A 19,048-nucleotide genomic window follows, 5' to 3' on the forward strand; every position below is an offset into this window, starting at 1 on the left:
CGCCTCGGTTCCCGCGGCGGAATCAATTCCAAAGCTGCCGGGCGCTGCCGCGCCGGTCAGCCTCCTCCATTGATGCCTCATAGGCGGCGCAGTGAAGACCGGACGACGCACGTCCCTCGCCCGCCACGCGTACACACGGCGGCTCCGTCTATATAAGCCGCCCCCTCCCGCACCGGTGACGTACAGACTCTCCACCGCCGATGCCCCCGTTCCTCCCTCTCTTCTCGCCGTTTCCAGTTCACCCAATGGCCGAGCGCTTTCCAGGCGGTGGCGCGGCGGCGAACGGCTTCGGTCGCCGCCACCTTCACGAGGACGAAGCTCGGCTTCTCTATGAGGCCGAGTACCCGGTCCCGCCGGACATGCGGGTGCCCCCGGCGTGGAGGATCACCGCCGGTGGGGTCCCGGTGCCACCGCCGCCCACCGGGGCGGCGCGTCGTGCGGAGATCGCCCGTATCCGGTCCTCTCTGCCGCAGGCGGCGAGGGAAGGGCCGAGGTACATCCCCGACAGCCCGCTGTGGGAGCAGTACTTCCGTCGCCGCCACGCCGAGCAGCTCGAGGCCACCAACGGCGTCGTGCCCTCCGAAAGGCTCAACTCCGACGGCGGCCGCCGATGGTGGGGCATGCTCGACCGCACGCTGGAGGCCGTCCTCGAGTACATCGAGGGCGGCAACACGCCCATGCTGGAGTACCCCGCTCCCCCTCCTTCTCCCGCCGGCGGGGGAGCTCGTGGACGCCGAGACGCATGGACCCGACGTCCTCCTCCTCGTCCGGCCGCTTGTCCGGCTCTCCCTCCCTCCTTCCCGTCAAGCCGGAGCCCCAGGACACGCCGATCAGTCAGCGCACCCGCAGCTCCGGCGTCCGCATCGCCGAGTCCCCCCACCTCTGCCCGGCTCGTCAGGCCGAAGGTGGAGCCCGGCCTCCCCGCGGAGTACGAGGCCATAGTCCGGCGCGACTTCTCCGACGAGGCCGCCCTAAAGTGGGCGCGGGACGACTACCTCCGCGACAAGATGGTCCGACAGCGCCGAGCCCTGCAGGAGATAGCCGCCCGCCAGCGTGGGCGCGAGGACGAGAAACAGCGTGGTGATCCTCGACAGCGACGAGGACGAGGACGCCCCCGGACCGTCCAACCCGCCGCGCGTCCCTCGGAAGGGGAGCAGCAGGGACGGCGGCTGCGGAGGAGGCGACGACGACGACAACGGCGACGACGGCGGCGACTACACGCAGTTCTACAGGCTCCTCGGCATGTGGAGCTTCAAGGGCGTCGGGCGGTGAGGAACGGCGAGGGCGACGGCGGGTCTATTAGTGTTTTTTTCTTTTTTTGCAAAATATTTTTATATATGTATGAACTCGTCGAAATTTGATTAAATTTGTGCTTTGTTTGTACCGGATTTTGTTAAAAAAAAAACATGGGGCGGCGACCTGGAAGCATCACGCTCCCAGCTCGCGGTTAGAGCCGGTACGTCGATTTTCACCGCGGTAGGCCACGGCTGGAGATGCTCTAATAAGCAGCCCGAAACTCCCGTCTCCAAAACCCAGAAGCCCGCCACGAGCTCCCCTAGGGTTTAATCCGTCCCCCTCCCATTCCGCCGGCCACCGCCGATTTATAGGGTTACGACGGGAGAGCTCACCGGCCATGGCGCCGCCACCGCCGCGCGAGCTCCTGGCCGTCGTCGAGGCGGCGCTGCTCGGTCCCGCACCGGCGTCGCCGACGCAGCGCGTGGAGCTCCTCCACGCCGTCCGCGATGCCGCCCCCGCATTCCGCGCGCTCCTCTCTTACCCGGTTCGTCCCGTGCCCTCCTCGTTGTATAATTAGGCTGGTGTGAGCTCGGTTTGATTCGGCTCGGTTTTGGTGTCTCTGCCGTGTGCGCGCGTGCAGGGGCCAAAGGCGTCCGATCGAACTCAGGTGGAGGCCAAGGAGGTTCGGCTCTCGGACATGCCACCAATCACGCTCGATGACACCGACGTGCAGACTGTAAGTTTCCCCCCTCAGTCCAGATATATTGGTGCGAGACACGCAAGGAACGCTTGCAAATTGCATAATTTGCTATATATGCTGCTTATGTTGATCACTGTGTGACATTTTGTGCTGTTAATTGGAGCTCAAGAATAGAGATGACAACTTACTATAGTTAGCTCTTGATTCCTGGAGTAAACTTGTAACTTTGATTAGTCTGTGGACCGTGGTAGATAACTGAGTGGGATTAGCTATTGCAAATGCATGAATTTTGTTGGGATTTTAAGGACGGGTTTGATTGATGTTTTCTCAGGTGGTGATTGTGGTGCTAAGTAGCTTATTCAACAATGTTGCATGAACAGATGGGTCTACTTTTGGTAGGCCATGCACAATTTTTTAAACCTACGAGTTGTGAATTTGGCTTATAGCGCTCAATTGAGATCGTGTACAATCGTCTTAGCTTAAGGTGCCTATTGAACCATGGAAAACTGCTGTTCACGTGTCCTGTAATTTCATACCTTCTAATTATACTTACGTTTCTTTACATTCAGTTTGTAGTATGGCTCCTGGCATCCTTTTTGGTAGCTTTGTTGATGCTAAGATTTGCATCTATGATTTTTTCAGGCCCTTAAGCTGAGTGATGAACTCAATCTTAATGAAATTGAGTGTGTTCGCTTGCTAGTTTCTGCCAACAGAGAGGTATAATTTGCAGAACTAAAGTTTACTTTATGTCCACATGTTATCTATGTTTGTATTTGACCATTTGCCTTACATGCACGCCTTGTTGTGATTTTGTAGTGGGTTCTATATGGTCGGGAGCCACTGGAAATATATAGGCTTGCAGCTGGCCTTTGGTACATGGAGAGGAGAGATCTGATAACTTCTCTGTACATTTTGTTGCGGGTAGTCTACCAATCGAGTTCATCCTAGCTACATCCAAATTTGAGATTAAAGGGCGCTTTCATTGGTTTTCTTTATCTTCTGTAGTCTGTTGTACTTGACCAAGGGCTTGATGCTGATCTGATGTATGAAATCCAAAATCAAATGGAGGCTCTTTTTAGCGACGGTCTCCGACAGCGGATAATCACCCTTGTAAAGGTTGGACTTTATGGAACTTGAATATGCCATATGCTGCATCCTTCACATTTTATTTTCCAAGCAATATTGACACACATTATATTACAATCATGGGAGGTAAGAGTGTAACGATTTGGCTCCTAAGTCTTGGCCCGAGTTAAAACATGCGATATTAGATATTAGAAAATTCTGAAAGAAAACACACATACAAATGCTTGAGTACTTGATGCATAGCAACTGAATTTAGTCGCAAAGTTGCTAGATTTTCTGCCTTTTTATGCACAGGGCACACAATTTTTTTCATGAATATTTGCAGGCAACATAAATTACACACACATCTACAGGTTCTTTCTATTTTTTTTGAAACATACTTATGTTTCCAGTGGCAACAAGTGAACACAGGCTCCATTTGCTGATTTTGTGTACCTCCCTCCTCCTTATGAGTAGTTGGAGTTTGCTCTTGCTGAGCTCAAGCTTCAAGATTAATTTAAAATCAACTAAAATAGTGGACAATAGGAGGGGGCTTATGCAGCAACTTCACCATAACCTGGCCCTGTTGCTGTTGCTGGCATTGCCCCCTTCAAATTCTTGTAGTTGTATTCCTAGTCAGACCATAAAAGTCATGTCTTAGTGTCTACTCTGTTAATAATATATATATTACATTCGAAAATGTGTAGCCAGTTTTCTCATACCGTGTCCACAAATAAAGAGCCATCTAATTTGACACTGCGAACTAGTGCCATTTAATTTACCACCAGAAGTACTTCCATACTATAGATATTTACATTATTTTGTCAATACATTACTATTACAGAAAGTGATAGTCTTAACATATCACGGATTGCCATATCCAAAGCACCGTATATCTTTGAAGTTTGAATAATAGGAGTAGAGTATTGAACAAGTCATTCCAGGATGATGCATTAGTACAGGTGTCATTTCTCTTTAATTTCTATGATGCACCTCTCTTTCACTCTATTGAAAAACGGCTACTGACAGTTTTATCTTTTTCCCCATAAAGGAGCTTAACCGAGAAGAACCATCTGGTATTGGCCGACCAAGCTCTGAGCGCTATGTGCTTGATTTCAGAGGAGCTCTTGTCGAGAGGCGTGCCATTGTCTCCCGAGAGAGATTAAGTTTGAGTCACTGCCTTGCTCTTTCTGCACTTATCAAACTAATGGGTGAGTTAAATGCAATATGAATTTGAATTTGCCATATCACCTGCTATGATCTTCTGATACGTTTGTGCGATGACTTAAGTTGTTATTCTTTCTGAGGGAAATGAATCATTGTTATTCATTAGCCTTCCTGGACTGGAAATGTAGGTGTATCCTTCTGTTCACTTCAAGTTAAAGCGAACCACCACTAATGATCTGCAACTTCATGTAGGTCCCAAGGAGGTTAAGGATACATTTTCAATATTAAAAGACTGCGCAGCTGAAGTAAATGAAAATTCTACTGTCGAGCTTCAGGTTTGAAGTTTGAATTAGTTACTTTGACATTTGTAGACATGGTATTTGTGCAATTTTTAATTGTTTGTGCTCTCAACTTGTGATGCAATGCATAACTATCATTTACCTTTGCAGATCACCTATGGTGTCCTATTCTCTCTTGTAATAACTTTTGTTTCTGATGCCCTAAGTAATTCCCATGAGAAAACATCTCTGCCATCGTCTGATTCCTCGTTCAGACATGAATTTCATGAACTAGTAAGCTTCTTAAAAATATGCTTAAATTTACATATTAAACTAATCTATGTTGGAACATATAGCAAGATTTATGCTCATTGCAAGCTGGTATTGTTGTCATTGCCAGGTGATGAAGACATGTAACGATACCACCGCTGAAGGATTTGTTGGTGTTGTGCGGCTTGCATGGACTGTTCTTTTGATGTTAACACAAGATCGAAATAGCGCAAGAGACTCAGTCATTAATGCTTTCTCCAGAGCTGTGACTGATATTTGGTCATGTCTGGATATTATCTGTCGCCTGAATGCTTTTAAATTTTTACGGGAGCGAGTTATGCAAGCAGCTGCTTACCAGGTATGGCAACTCTGCTCTTGCACTCTGAGACCATCTGGTATTCTGATTTGGTAATGGTATACCCAATTAACCATTATGACCACCACTGGTTGAGCACAGCAAGCTTGTTTTGTACATATGAATATAAATGTTTCTCATTCAGTATTTGTATTTGTACAACCGTGTCACCTTAGGGTCACTTAGAATGTTAGATAGACATATAAAACACATGACTAAAAAAAAAGGGAACTTAGGGCCTGTCCGATCCTCTCTATGTAACACCCCCGTTATGGGCTGTCACCCTATGCTTCGTAACTGGGCCTGGCTACGAGATGGGCCGATCATCGGAGGCTGGTTCCCACACGGCACATGCTACATATACAACCGGGAGAGCAGAGGAGAAGGCCAGTGAATGAATGAATGTTCTGAATCCTATCTTGTGTTCTTCTGGTCCTCACTCCCTTCTCTGATTTCTCACCCAATTCTCTCAAATTACCCCAAATCTATCCAAATACTGAGCTGATTTGTGCGTCCTCGATCCATCCACGACCGGGTCGTGACACTCTGGCTCCGCGCTTAACCAAATCTGCGCGTGGTGCTGGCCCGAATGCTGCAGCTCCGCGAAGCCCATGCCTCTTGCAGTGTAATTTCGTGGAGCTGCGTTTGCCCAACTTCGCCAAAAGAGGAAGCGTGGAGTTGCTTGAAATTACGTGTGAATGCCCTCCCGAAGTTGTGCTTACCGTCTCGTCTTGCTAGAAGGCACCCTCGACCTCCCTCAGTTAGACCGACGCCAGCGCCTCTCTTCGCGTGCTAACCCTAGGCAGCCGCCACCCCCATCGCCCGCCGTCGTTCTCCTCTCCCCAGGGCTCACCTGAAGTCGTCGTCCCAGGCTGTCCGGATCCCAGTCGCCTTCCTCTCCTACGGGAGGAGGCGTGCTGTAGAGAGGCATGCCGCCGACTCACATTTGGAGGAACCATAGAAGCCCAATGTCAACGCACGGAGGTGGAAGAAGACGTAGTAGCCGCTGGATATGGTGAGGTGGACGAATCACGGCCATCCACGCCTTTCACCCCAAATTGGGTCTGTAGCCCATGTCTCCATCTGCCTTCCCTAACTGGCTATTTGCCTGCAGCCCATCCACAGCCCATGCAGCGTGGGGATAAGCTGACCACATCCTCCTGAGCGGACGCAGCTCCTCGTGGGAAGCCGGCGCACGAAGCCGGAGTCGTGGATTTGATGAAGCTAAGAGACATCCGAATGGGGCCTTAGTGTCATGCTGCCCAGTTCATTGTACTGTTCTGCAGAAACTGGCGTTAAAGAAAATATTAAAATATTCAAAATATGTGTTTGATGCACCACTAAAAATGCAGGAATTTTGAAGAATATGTGACGAAAGTAGAGATAGAAAGGAGAGATATATTGCACTTGCCCTTACACCCCATATGGATGCTGGAATTGAGCTGAGAATTTGGCAATTGGAGTTGTATTGCAGCCATATCTGCTGTTTGGATGGGCAGGGCCAGGACTGGATTTCGAGCCCAATTCGACAGGCTTTGCTGAACAACGAGGACCAATAGTGAGCTTGACACTCTGTATCGTTTGGAAACAGCCACCTCTCATTTCCTTCAATAACTCATGTCGACCCGCCACCACTGCCGCCAAGCTCCTGTGACACGCCACCGCCACCTTTTTTTTTTGAACGGTCACCGGGGGGAGAGCTTCCCCACCTGAATATATTACCACTCAAAGGGTTCAGGGGAATACAGGCAAGTTATTGTTACAAGTTCAGCTGGAGGGAATTGCAGAGGAGAGAAAATTTAGCCACTGTCTAGCCGAACCACTGTCCTCAGATTTTTTGAACCGGAAAACCCAGAGAGAGAAGTCTGCTACAATATTTCTTAGCGTTAATCTGTGAGAGTGACCCTCGTTCCTGAACACGAGAGCATTTCTTGAGTCCCAGAGCTTCCAAGTTATGGTGAGGGCCACCGATGGCCAGATGTTGGGGTTGAGGCCCCTGAATCGGTGGGTGTTGGTGAAGAGCAGTGAGAGATGTCGGGAGCAGACAGGCCCATGCTGGACCAAACTTGTGTAGCATAGGAGCAGGTGGAGATGAGATGAAGAGCATCCTCATATGGGTCTTGACATCGAGGGCACGCTGCGGATTGAGCCACATTTTTGTGAAACATGTTGGCCTTCGTATTTAGCCGATCGTGGAGAAGCCAAGCGAAAATCTTGACTTTGATCGGAACCTTAGAGGCCCAAACAAAATCATGGTGTGGATCGAAGGGGTCATCAGCAACAATGGAAGAGTAAGCATTCTTGGCAGAGAAAGCAAGCCCATGCGTGAGGGACCGCTCGTCTGGTCGGTCCACCTGCTGGAAATCCTGCAACAACAACAACAGACAGTCCAACTCTCGAGCAGCAGCATTAGTAAGACGGTTCCGCAGGTTCGATAATAAGCTGGTTTGCCAAACTGTAGCCACTAGAACCTTGTCATCTATGGAGTGGGAGTATAGGTGGGGGAAAACTTTTTGTAGAGGTGAGTCAAGAAGCCATTTATCTAGCCAAAAGAAAGTGGAGAGGCCGTTGTAGGTAATCACGAAGGAGTGCTCAATTAGGAGAGGCAGGTTTTTGTTTATAATCTTCCAAAGGAAAGAAGGCCTAGGGGTTTTTGTTGCAATCCCAAGTGGATATTGTTGATGATACCACTGGGTCCAGGGGATGTTTGGGTGTTGCAAAATTTTGAAGGAAAATTTCATAAGTAGGCAGCGGTTCTGAATTTCAAGATTTTTAATGCCTAGACCACCTAGTTCTTTAGGCTTGCAAACGTTTTTCCACGCGACCAGACACTTTGCACCCGTGCAAGTTTCTTCGTTGGACCAGAAAAAAGCTCTCCGGATGGCGTCTAGCTTAACTAGGATAGACTTCGGTAGGCGAAAAACGGACATGAAGTAAATAGTTAAGGAATCGAGGACAGCAGTGAGCAAGGTTAGTCTTGCTCCACGAGAGAGCAGACGCGCAACCCAACCGAAAAGGAGTTTTCGAAAGCTATCTAGTATAGGGTCGAAAGCTGAGAGTGGTAGTTTGATAGGGGAGAGAGGGAGGCCTAGGTAGATTAACGGGAAGGAGGAGAGATTGCATCCAATAGTTGCAGCGATGTTGTTTGGGTGAGGTCATCTGTGGCAATGGTGAGAAGCGAGGTTTTTTGGAAGTTGATGACTAGGCCAGTCGCTAGGGCGAAATCATGCAGGGTGTTTTTGAGAATAGTGGTTGCTGCGACGCTGGCAGCAGCAATAATAAGTGTGTCATCGGCGTATTGTAGGGTTACTGGTGGTTCATTCGAACGGAGGGGGTGGCATAGTTTGTTTTGCTTGAAAGCCTGTGCGATCAGTCTTTGAAGGACATCTGCGACGATGATGAATAAATACGGCGAAAAGGGATCACCTTGTCGAAGGCCAGCTCTACATTGGATCCAGGACCCCGGAGTGCCATTGAGGAGAATAGCCGTTTTGCCAGTGTGGAGAATGTTTTGGACCCATGCACAGAAGATAGGAGGGAAACCTCTCGCTTGTAGGATCGATGTGAGAGAGGACCAAGAAATGGAGTCAGAAGCTTTTCTGAAGTCCAGCTTGATGACCATGGTGGGGGCCTTTCTTGTGTGGCAAGCGCTGAGAATATCAGCAGCGTAAATAAAAGTTTCTGCAATGTTGCGGCCATGAAGAAATCCTGTTTGGTCGTAGTGAATGAGTAGACCCTGTTTGTAAGAACTTTGGCCACCGCTTTTGGGGTACAGTTTTGCAGAGAGATTGGTCTAAATGCATCGGGGGAGGTTGGGGCTAGTGTTTTTGGAAGGAGGACCATGTATGCTCGGTTAAATCGATCGAGGGAAGCTGTTTGATCATGGAAAGCAGCAAAGAACGTGAGGAGATGTAATCATGGCGAGCCCAAAACACCGGAGCCCGAAGCGATATCAGCCGCCACCTCCGGCGGAGCACCGCAGGCAGTAGCAATGGCCGCGAGATCCTCTGGCGAGGCAGGACCACGGGCCGAGTCGTCGATGAATCCATCCATATCGCAGAGACGAGCGTGGACAAGGGCGTCCGAGAGATCCTTGGAAGCAGCTGAGAGGTCGAGCTTTTTCGCCTTGGAGCGCATGGCCTTGGCAGTCATGGAGGAGTAGTTTGGGGGCTCGATTTTGGCCAATCGAGCGCTGCGTCTGGCCTTAACACCAGAGATGGCGGGGCGAAGGACGACACCGGAGGAGAGGCGTTGGAGGCTCGAGGACCGAAGATGAGAGGGAGGCGGAAAGGAGGGAGGTCGTTGGTGAGGACGCAGTGGGAGCCGAACTAGATGGGAGCGCCGTCCGAGTGCCAGGATCCGGCCGACGAGCCGGAGGCGGTGTGGGTGCCCGTCGTGTGCGCCATTGAGCTGCATGGCGGACGTACAAACGCAGGGTTAATACGCGGAGAGGGGGGCATAGGGGGGAAGAAAGGAAGGAAGCGGACGGCTTTGCACCTGAAACTTCGGCGACCGGAGCACCAGCAGCGAGAGCAGCGGACGGGATCACGGCAGTCAGAGACGGTGTGGTCACTGGCGAGACACCGGAAGCATCTGGGCTTTTGCTTTCGGGGCTGGCCGTCCGGGGAGGGGCTGATTTATAGGCCGGAGAGGCCAGAGGATGGGAGGGGGCGATTGCAGCGGCCGGAGCTGGGGAGCTGAGCAAAACCTCCCGGTAGGAGCGCGGGCACGCAGGGGTGGCAGGGGTGGCAGCAGCGTGGCACTAGTCCATGGCGGTCTCGGGACGAAGCTGAGGGGACGGGGCGGTGTGTAGGCTGACGGAGGTAGGGGAGGCAGGTGGTGGAGTAGACGTGATGATGGGCGCATGCGTGTGCATGCAAGCGTTGGTTGGTGCGAGCGGTGAGGGCGAGCGGGTGAGGGAGGATGGGTCCCGCAAATCAGCGACAGTAGGGTATGCTTTTGGGTCAGCGCAGGCGGTGGCAAGATCGAGCAGCCCCGGGAGCCGACCGGGGGGCGGCTGCGGCGACGGCAGCGGGTCCAGGCAGTCAGTGGTGGATAGAGGGCGTGGGGGCGGATGGTCTAGCGTTTTAGGGTTTAAAGAACTGGGTAGGCTGGGAGGGGAGGGGGAGGGGACGGCGCAGACCGCACCCAGTTTTTGTTTTCTTTCCTTGGAAAGGTTTCGGGGAGACGTGACGGGAGAGGCCAAGCTGGCCGAGAGGTCCACGTGTCCCAGGCCATCGAGTGGATTTTGGTCAACCGGGGACGATGCAGGAGAATCCTCGCCTAGAACAGTGAGATGAATCCCCGGGTTCAGAGGGGATAGATTTTGTGTGTTTATTCTAGTTGACGGGTGTGGTCCAAGCAAGGACGTGGAGTGGGTAGGCCGGACGGTGTGGGACGGGTCAATTGAGCCTGGTTCGAATACAGTTGGCAATGGTACTGATCGCACTGTTTGTGATGCATGGTCAAAAGAGTCAAAGAGCAGAATTTTGAAATTTGAAACCTCTAGTGGCGCGCAACGGAGAACCTCTCCTCTGACCAAGACCGAGAACACATGCACTAAGAACAGGTTCGGAGCAAGCGTGGTTGCGTGGAAGACACATTTAAAGGAGAACTGGTGGTCTAAGGCATTATTAATCAGTGTTTCATTAGCGCAAACCGAGCCAGAGTGGAAGACAACCCATATAGGGGTGGTTGGTTTATGTGTGAGGCATGTAGTGGGCGTGGTGACAAGGCAGTGGTACTTAGAAAAAATCAGCTTATTAAACGAGATCCCAGGACGGAACGGTCGTACCTTTGCATGTGAACGCGAGAGGCTGAGTGTTAGGGAGGTCACAGGAGCCCCAAGTGGCGGACGACCGTTGGCGGTTGCGGGCCCCACATGCATGGAGGCCATGCACGGAGGAGAGGCTGGGGGCGGAGCGCCAGCAGGTTGAGGTGGCACGCCCTCAAGCAGGAGCGGCGAGGCCACCGGAGATGGAGGCAGGGCCGGCATCGCAAGCGGCGCGACCGTGACCGTGGCGAACATGCGAGGAGCAGCGATCGGCGAGCAGGCGGCCATGAGTGACGCAACGTGGTAAGACGATACCGACGCTGTGAACACCGCGTGGGATAGGCGCGTGATGGAAATGCTTCGTGGAGATCCACCAAAACTGAATGAGAGCAACACGGCGATGAGCGGTTCGTCAACCATGAAGTTAGCTTTGTGGACGAAGAAAATTATCCTAGTGGGCGAGGAGGAGTCTTGTGGCGAAGAGAAGACCTTGGTGGAGAACAGATCGAAGATGTTGCGTGAAAAATCGATGCTGGGCGAGGGGATGAACCCGAGTTGAGAGCGCAGGAAGGCATTTGCATGGCCAAAGCGGTCGCCGATGTCCAAGGTTGTTTGGATGTTGGTGGGTGGGTCATGAGTTTGTTGGGGCAGAGGAAAAGGCAGAAACTGGATCGAGTGGGTGGTGGCGACGAGCACGGGCTCGGCGAGGAGAGCGTGAACAATGCGCACGTCGGAGACAGAGATTCGGAAGAGGTCATCTTGGAGGCGAGTCACCTGGAAGGCAGGAGCGTTGCCACCCAGACAAGCTTGCATGAGGACGGCAACGAGCTCCTCGTCGAGGTCGAGTGAGGAGTGGCGAACTTGCACGGAGAGGAAGCATGGTGGCTCGTGGTGGCGCGGGTTGATGTGCTTGGAGAGGCAGCGCCAGACCTGTGCTTGGAAGTCGTCACCCATGGCGTCCCCAACTCCAAGAGCCATGCGCAAGGCTCGGGAGGTGGGGGAGTCGTGCCATGGAATGGGGTCGTGGAAGGAGGCCGGGGCAAATGGTGCGGACGATGGTGCTGGAGAGTGGACGGTGGCCGGAGGTGTGGGCTGGGTGGAGCTGGGAGCGGCTGAGGGACCGCAGGGGAGGAGAGGAGGAGGAGACATCCCTCGGTCCGGAATGGTTCTTCGCCACCGCCACCTGATCCTCTTCTTCCCCATTGCTGGCCCACAACCTCTTCTTTCCCATTGTCGGTGCTCCGTCTTCTTCCCCGTCACAGGTGCCACCTCATCCTCTTTGTCTTTGCCGATTAAGCAGATGAGTGCAGAGTCTGTCATAATCCGAATCTGACTCCTGCATGTTATCTAGTGAGCTCAAGATCTGCACCTCCCCTTACCTCCCCGTCTCCATCTCTCGAGGTTACATCTGGAGGAAGTTCTCAATCTCTATCGTGTGCAGGGTGAGTTTACCGGAGTTCGGTCATGTTGCTAGAGTCGCAACTCAGGATGCTAGGGAAGCAATGGCCATGTATGGAATTGGGAAGAGCGACAGGGGGAAGATGAGAAGAGGAAGAGTGGCATGAGTTTTTAGGCGTATATATGGATAGCCAGCAACAAAACAGAAAATGGAACCAGGCTGTGATTTCATTTCCATGATAATATTCCTGAACCACAATAAAATAATATCAAAGTATGGGATGCTCCCATTTTCACATGAATCGAACTGGTACTCTGGTTTCAGTAGACCAATTCAATCCAAACGGACACTTAGGGTTTTCACCTGCACACACAGAGCCACGGCATGATGAGAAAGAGCTCGACACCATGGCAGTTAAGGGCACATTGCTGCCCTGATCTCGACGACAGCCATTCTCTCTCCCCCTCCTGCACTCGAGTCCCCTTAGCTAGTTGGCCACCTAGGTGAGCTGGGTGCTAGTTAGCCCTCTGCTGCCCGACCAGCACCTAGCACCATTTAGAACTTTGAGCTGATTAGGCGCTGTTCTGTTGCCTTGGTGAACAAATCATCTATATTATTTGCTGTTATATTGTTCATGAATACTTGTAATATGGACAGCTGAGGTTATCATTAGATGCCAAGTAATGGTTAATATTTTGTCGATACAATGCTACCATTTTCATATCAAAATTTGGCCAAATCTGACCACAACACATGCAGAAGTACGTAGATTTGGGCCATTGTGCACATGCAAAGTGAGATCAATATCTCTTTTGGCCCATCTTGATTTTTTGATATTATTCGTCAAATTTGTTGTGTAAGAATAGTTTTTGATATGGAGGTAATATATCATGTTTCTTTCCATTTGATGCAGAATGACGATGATGACATTGTTTACATGTACACTGGCTATGCGCACAAGTTGATGATGTGCTTTCTCTCCCATCCGACTTCTAGAGATAAGGTTAGAATAGTTCCTCAATGTATGTTGACACTTGCCACAACATGATTTCTAATTTCTTTGTTACAACCAAATGTGATCATTATTAGTAACTGTTATAACAATGCTTATAACGTGCTAAGTACCTTTAGTCACTCTTGTTACAGAAAAAGGAAAAGAAAACAATAACATTATCTTCTTTAACAGATAAAAGAAATCAAGGAAAAAGCAATGAATGCTCTCAGCCCATACTCTCTACCACAGGATCATAGAGAAGATCCTAATATAAGTGGGGAACAGATTGGTCAGCCTATTAACCAGCCTTTTGTATCCCTATTGGAACTAGTTGGGGAAATCTATCAGGTATTGCTTCATTCATTTATATGTTCTTCCAGTCAAATGTATGGACCTGAAAATGTACATGAGATAGCGCGATGTCATGGTGTTTAACCTGTCTTCTTGGTTCTATGATAATTTGTGTAATTAGCTATAGTACTTTAGTATTTCCTAAAGACACAGGGGTCATTAACTATCCTGTGCACCATACGATATGATGTGTGATTTCGGTTTCTTTGCTAAAGCTATGAAACTATTTATGTATGATGTGCATGTTTTTGGGATATTTTTGCACAGATTTGACATACTATTTAAATCACAGATAATGGTTCTGTCAATATTTCCATCCACTCCAGCAGTACCGACTCAAACCACAGTTTGCTTTCCTAGTTAGATGCAACCTTTGTTTTTATTGGTTAGGAAACTGTATCTACAAATATGAAGTGTTTGGCGCACCTAGATTCCTAGGCATCCAATTCAATACCTGCTGGTGTATATTGATGTCTGTAATGCTCAAAGATCTGCAATTTGTTTTTTGGTTGCCAATTGCAGTAATTTGACCAGGATTTAGTGTGGTCAAGCTAGTTGACACACTGCTTGTACTGACTGAATTAGTCAATGTTTTCTCTAAGTTGAGTTTAGGTTTAGGCTTCAGCAAACCTCTTCTTGACCAGTTTCATCTAGCAACTGCCACCAGCCGTTGCCTTTGTGACAATCGAATGAATGTTTTTGTATCAATTGCTTGACCTTAACATGGAATTCCTGTTTTACATTGAAGAAACTTCACTGCCTTTGTTATCTCTTTCTATGTACTTTTTAATTGTTGTCAGTAAAAGGACCTCCAAGTGTGCTCACATTTACGTTTAAAAAAATGTGCTCACATGATATTTTTCGTTGCTTTATAAGCTTAGTTTTGATAACTTGTTTCTATGATTACTCCATCCTTTTGTGTTCTCATCAGAAAGAGCCTGAGCTAGTGCATGGAAACGAGGAACTGTGGACCTTTGTCGTATATGCAGGCGAAGATCACACCAATACACAAACCCTCGTGGCCTTCCTTGGACTTCTAAGTACTTTGGTATGCAAAATGTTTACTATCTGTTGAATATTCCATCTTTTGCTCTGACTGAACTATTTGGACTTTCAGGCTTCCAGTGACGTTGGTGCCGCCAAGGTATATGAATTGCTCCAGGGAAAAATTTACCGCTCAGTTGGATGGAACACTTTGTTTGACTGCTTATCTATTTACGAAGAGAAGTTTAAGAAATCCCTTCAATCTTCCACAAGCATGTTGCCTGATTTTCCAGAGGGAGATGCACAGGCACTTGTTGCGTATTTAGCTGTCCTTCAGAAGGTTTGCAATGTTGGCTGCTCTTATTCTTGTGCCTTCTATCATCTTTCATAGTTGGAAATTTTCAAATCTCTATTTTTTCAGTATTAGCTCCCCCTGACATATTATACATGCTGTAATTCTCTAGTTCTGGACAAATGTTGTCAAGTGTATATTTTTCTAGTGAAGTTGAGAAATCGTAGTAAGATTATATGTTAGCAAATTCAATCTGTTTCTAACCTTTTAACTACTTCCCTCGTTTATGTTATTACCGGCATTCCAAAATAGTAGGATTTTCAATAAAGCTAATAAAACATTTGTCTTAGTTCTAAGTTATCTCACTGATCCCTGCTGCCTATCATGGTCCAAGTTGTCCTTCGCCTGATGTTCCTCTCTGTATATGTTGTATTTAAGCTAGACTGTCTTTTCTATAGGCTTGTTTATTTTTGCCAATGATGTATTAGTATTTAAATTCATGCTGCTTTTGGTACTTGTGCACATGCATCTGTTTCTCAATTAATCTGTTTCTGTTGTCTCAGTCTGCTTCTTAGATATGTTCTTTCTGAAGCAAGGAGCTATTTGTGGCTTGCCTAAAAAAGTATGTTTTTTGGTTACGAAGGAATACTCACTTCCGTTTTTTTGGAAATTGTCAACATACTGTAGGTGGTGGAAAATGGAAATCCATCTGAAAGAAGGAAATGGTTCCCTGACATTGAACCTTTGTTTAAGCTTCTAAGCTATGAAAATGTGCCCCCGTATTTGAAGGTACATGTTTTTTTTATGCCTACATGTGTACTTTTTGCATCTTTTTTTGTTGTTGCTTTTCATAATTTGTGCTAATTCATGTCCAGGGGGCTTTGCGGAATTCAATCACTGCATTTGTCAAAGTTTCACCCCAGTTGAAAGATGCTGTTTGGAGTTATCTTGAACAATATGATCTTCCGGTGGTTACGGTACCACCTGGGCAGCATGCGGCAACACAGGTACCCCCAAAGTTCACTGTGAAATTACTCATGTTTACCTCACATGGTTTATATTTGCTACTCAGCGACTTGAGTTCTAACTTGTCGTAAAGCAATACAAAGTGAAGGAAAAATAAATTATTCCTATTCTCTGTCCTGTATGTTAAGAACGTAAAATATAATATACTCCCTCCGTTCCTAAATATTTGTACATAGACATATTTTAGAGTGTAGATTCACTCATTTTGCTCTGTATGTAGTCACTTGTTGAAATCTCTAGAAAGACAAATATTTAGTAACGGAGGGAGTACTACCCTTGACTACCCTTAAATGGACTGTAGTTCTTGGTAATTACATTTTTGCTTGTTCATATTGCTGTTGTTTAGCATGCTAGTGCATATTTTTGGTTCTTTTGAGGCATATTTGCGTCCTTTGACTACCCTTGCTACTTGCAAGTTGGCAATGCAATCACTGTTAGTGGAGGTGATCAATTTGTTTCTTCCTCAAAAGCAAGGAATTAAGGATGTCCTACCTCACTTTGCCAAAAGCAAAGATTACAAGTCGTAAAGTCAAGTGGAGTCGTGGGGGTACCGACTTGTGGATTGGTCAAGACTAGCTAAGATTAATCATGGCTGATCGTTTACTAGTCGTTGACTACTATATCCTACAAATACAATACCTAATAACAATAAATAGGAAAAATAGGGAGAATGACCGTTAGTTGTTGGGCCAGCCCAGCTAGTGCCATTTCCTCTCCCATTGTCAAGAGCCACTGGATGCTACAACTATTAATCTGCACCATCGACTCAAGCCCCTATCTCTCTCTGTTCTAACTCCGTGAGAAACTGTGACCAAGCTACCACTGCTCAGTCCTCACTTCCACACGATGGATCTCTCACGTCTCAGCTCCCTTGCAGCAGCTCTCTTGCCACCGCCCCTCCTCTCTTGCTGCTGCAGCGGGGGATGCGGTGGGGGCGCAGCAGCAGCAAACTAGCACAGCAGCAGCAGCAAACTAGCACAGCAGCAGCAGCTTGACGGCGTGGGTTCCTCCAGATCCAGCGCAGCCTCAAGTGGGACAACCAGGAATCTCTGATTAACAGCGCCTAATCGATGATTAGTCACCCAGTTGCGCAACCAGGACCGCAAGTGGAGTTGAGCCCAAGTCGAGGCTGCTTCTCTGGCCGGTGGATTAATCGACGATTAGTCGTCTAATTTTTTTCTTTTGCCAAAAGTAAAGCTAGGCAACAGAACCACACTTGTATCCGTTACCTCCCATTTGCTCTTGTTGTGGCCGTGAGCATGCTCACCTCCTTCTGTACGTATGCAGTGGGGGATGATGACCTATGTGTTGGAGCTGTTAACACTGCCACCACTGCTCCCTTCCTTTCCCCCTTACATTTCATCTTTCTTCATTTCACCCCCCTTCACTTTCCTGTCTTCTCCAAGCCAAGTCAACAACTTGGAGTTCAATTCGCCGGCTAGCTAACCTAGTCAAATCGCTAAGTCTAGCATGCTGGTCTGATACAGAAAGTGAGGTGGCACTTTTCTGGTCACTGGCAAGCCCAAATTGGTGAATAGAAGAGGTACACCGAAGGAGAGGAGCTCAGCAAATACCAGTTGTGTAGCTGCCAACATGGCAATGACCAGCGTACGAGTGATTTTGCACCAGTTTTGATAGTCTTAGGGTGTCGAACACCTGGTTTAGGGTGTCGAACACCTGGTTTTGGTTCTGGATTGTGACCAGGAGGTCACGGGTTCGAGTCCTGGAAACAGCCTCCTGAAGAAATGTAGGGAAAGATTGCGTACAATAGACCCAAAGTGGTCACGGGTTCGAGTCCTGGAAACAGCCTCCTGCAGAAATGTAGGGAAAGATTGCGTACAATAGACCCAAAGTGGTCGGACCCTTCCCCGGACCCTGCGCAAGAGGGAGCTACATGCACCGGGCTGCCCTTTATTGTTGGGCATGAATTGAGAACTTGAGGGGGTAAAATGGAGTTCTTACTAATTTCCTATATAATACTAGGTGTAGTAGCTTGGTTAGTGTTTTTCATTGTTGACGAAAGTATTTTTCATAGGTCTATGACATGAGGTTTGAGTTGAATGAAGTTGAAGCAAGGAGGGAAAGTTATCCATCAACCATATCATTTCTCAACTTGGTCAATGCTCTCATTGCAGAAGAAAGAAACATAAGTGACAAAGGCCGGAGGTAAGTCATCATCATCATATTCTGTACTTATGCTCAATTTTAAACATTTTGAATAGTAATATCTTTTCCTTCTAGGTTCATGGGTATCTTTAAATTTGTATATGAGGATGTCTTTGGGCCTTTTCCCCAAAGAGCCTATGCTGACCCTCGGGAAAAGTGGGAATTAGCACTGGCCTGCTTGGAGCACTTTCATATGTGAGTATAATGATTTATATCTCTCTCTTTATCTATAATTTGTTTATTTGCTAACAGTCGGGAGAGGCGTATTTATATTGTATTGAAAGACCAACTATATGCAAGTGGGAAATAACTCCTCTATGTTATCCCAGCCAGTGGGAAATATCTTCCTTAGTGAGAGAATTCAGCAGTTTTATTGTTGATGGAAGTTTCTATTACACTGAAGTTATTCTGCTACACAATGCAATTATTATGCTCTTCAAATAAGTTGGCTATTGTTTGAATCCAGGGTTTTGCGCATGTACGACATAAAGGATGATGATATTTATGCTGCTTTTAACACGTCTGGGCCTTCAACATCAAATGCCTCAGTCGAGAAACAGCTCCCGGTGCTAGAACTTGTGAAAGTATGTCCATCTTTTTTGCCCTTAGATCTTATATAATTTACATGTCAGTATTGTACCTGGGAGTTCATCAGAACTTTCGCCGTTTGGATCCCTTGTGAACGGTGCATAACTTTTGTCCTTACTCATTGTCCAATGCATTGATCTACAGTAGTATGTCCTATTATATTTGTAGTAGCCTTTCACTTTATTTTGGTCAAGGGTCATCTGGCATTATGCTATATATGTTTGTATAGTTTTCTTGATTATAGTGGCTGATAACTTTCTTGAGCACCCTACTAAAAGTAAAAAAAAAAGATCTTCCTCTACTGTATTTAGAAATTGAAGGCTGCAAGATAGTCTCTGGCACTTGTCATCAGGCGTGCTGTCAGTTTTCTTTCCGTATGTCGTACATCTTAGCAATATAATGAT

General features: G+C 48.0%; 1 protein-coding gene across 2 annotated transcripts in view; it reads left to right on the forward strand.

The window, feature by feature from the left end:
- The first annotated feature begins 1,490 nt into the window (after window positions 1–1,490).
- Window positions 1,491–19,048, forward strand: part of LOC123144361 (nuclear pore complex protein NUP205) — a 32,357-nt gene continuing 14,799 nt past the window's right edge. For both annotated transcript variants that reach the window (XM_044563463.1, XM_044563465.1), the window contains exons 1-18: window positions 1,491–1,780; window positions 1,877–1,972; window positions 2,579–2,653; window positions 2,753–2,857; window positions 2,942–3,052; window positions 4,053–4,212; window positions 4,421–4,503; window positions 4,618–4,740; window positions 4,847–5,074; window positions 13,157–13,246; window positions 13,430–13,585; window positions 14,520–14,636; window positions 14,706–14,912; window positions 15,552–15,653; window positions 15,740–15,871; window positions 17,926–18,056; window positions 18,132–18,251; window positions 18,523–18,640. In XM_044563463.1, coding sequence (XP_044419398.1) covers window positions 1,634–1,780; window positions 1,877–1,972; window positions 2,579–2,653; window positions 2,753–2,857; window positions 2,942–3,052; window positions 4,053–4,212; window positions 4,421–4,503; window positions 4,618–4,740; window positions 4,847–5,074; window positions 13,157–13,246; window positions 13,430–13,585; window positions 14,520–14,636; window positions 14,706–14,912; window positions 15,552–15,653; window positions 15,740–15,871; window positions 17,926–18,056; window positions 18,132–18,251; window positions 18,523–18,640 — 2,301 coding nt within the window. In that variant the 5' untranslated portion in view covers window positions 1,491–1,633. The remainder of the gene's footprint in view (window positions 1,781–1,876; window positions 1,973–2,578; window positions 2,654–2,752; window positions 2,858–2,941; window positions 3,053–4,052; window positions 4,213–4,420; window positions 4,504–4,617; window positions 4,741–4,846; window positions 5,075–13,156; window positions 13,247–13,429; window positions 13,586–14,519; window positions 14,637–14,705; window positions 14,913–15,551; window positions 15,654–15,739; window positions 15,872–17,925; window positions 18,057–18,131; window positions 18,252–18,522; window positions 18,641–19,048) is intronic.

The sequence above is a fragment of the Triticum aestivum genome, chromosome 6D, assembly GCF_018294505.1.
Source record: "Triticum aestivum cultivar Chinese Spring chromosome 6D, IWGSC CS RefSeq v2.1, whole genome shotgun sequence".
NCBI classification, from domain to species: Eukaryota; Viridiplantae; Streptophyta; class Magnoliopsida; order Poales; family Poaceae; genus Triticum; species Triticum aestivum.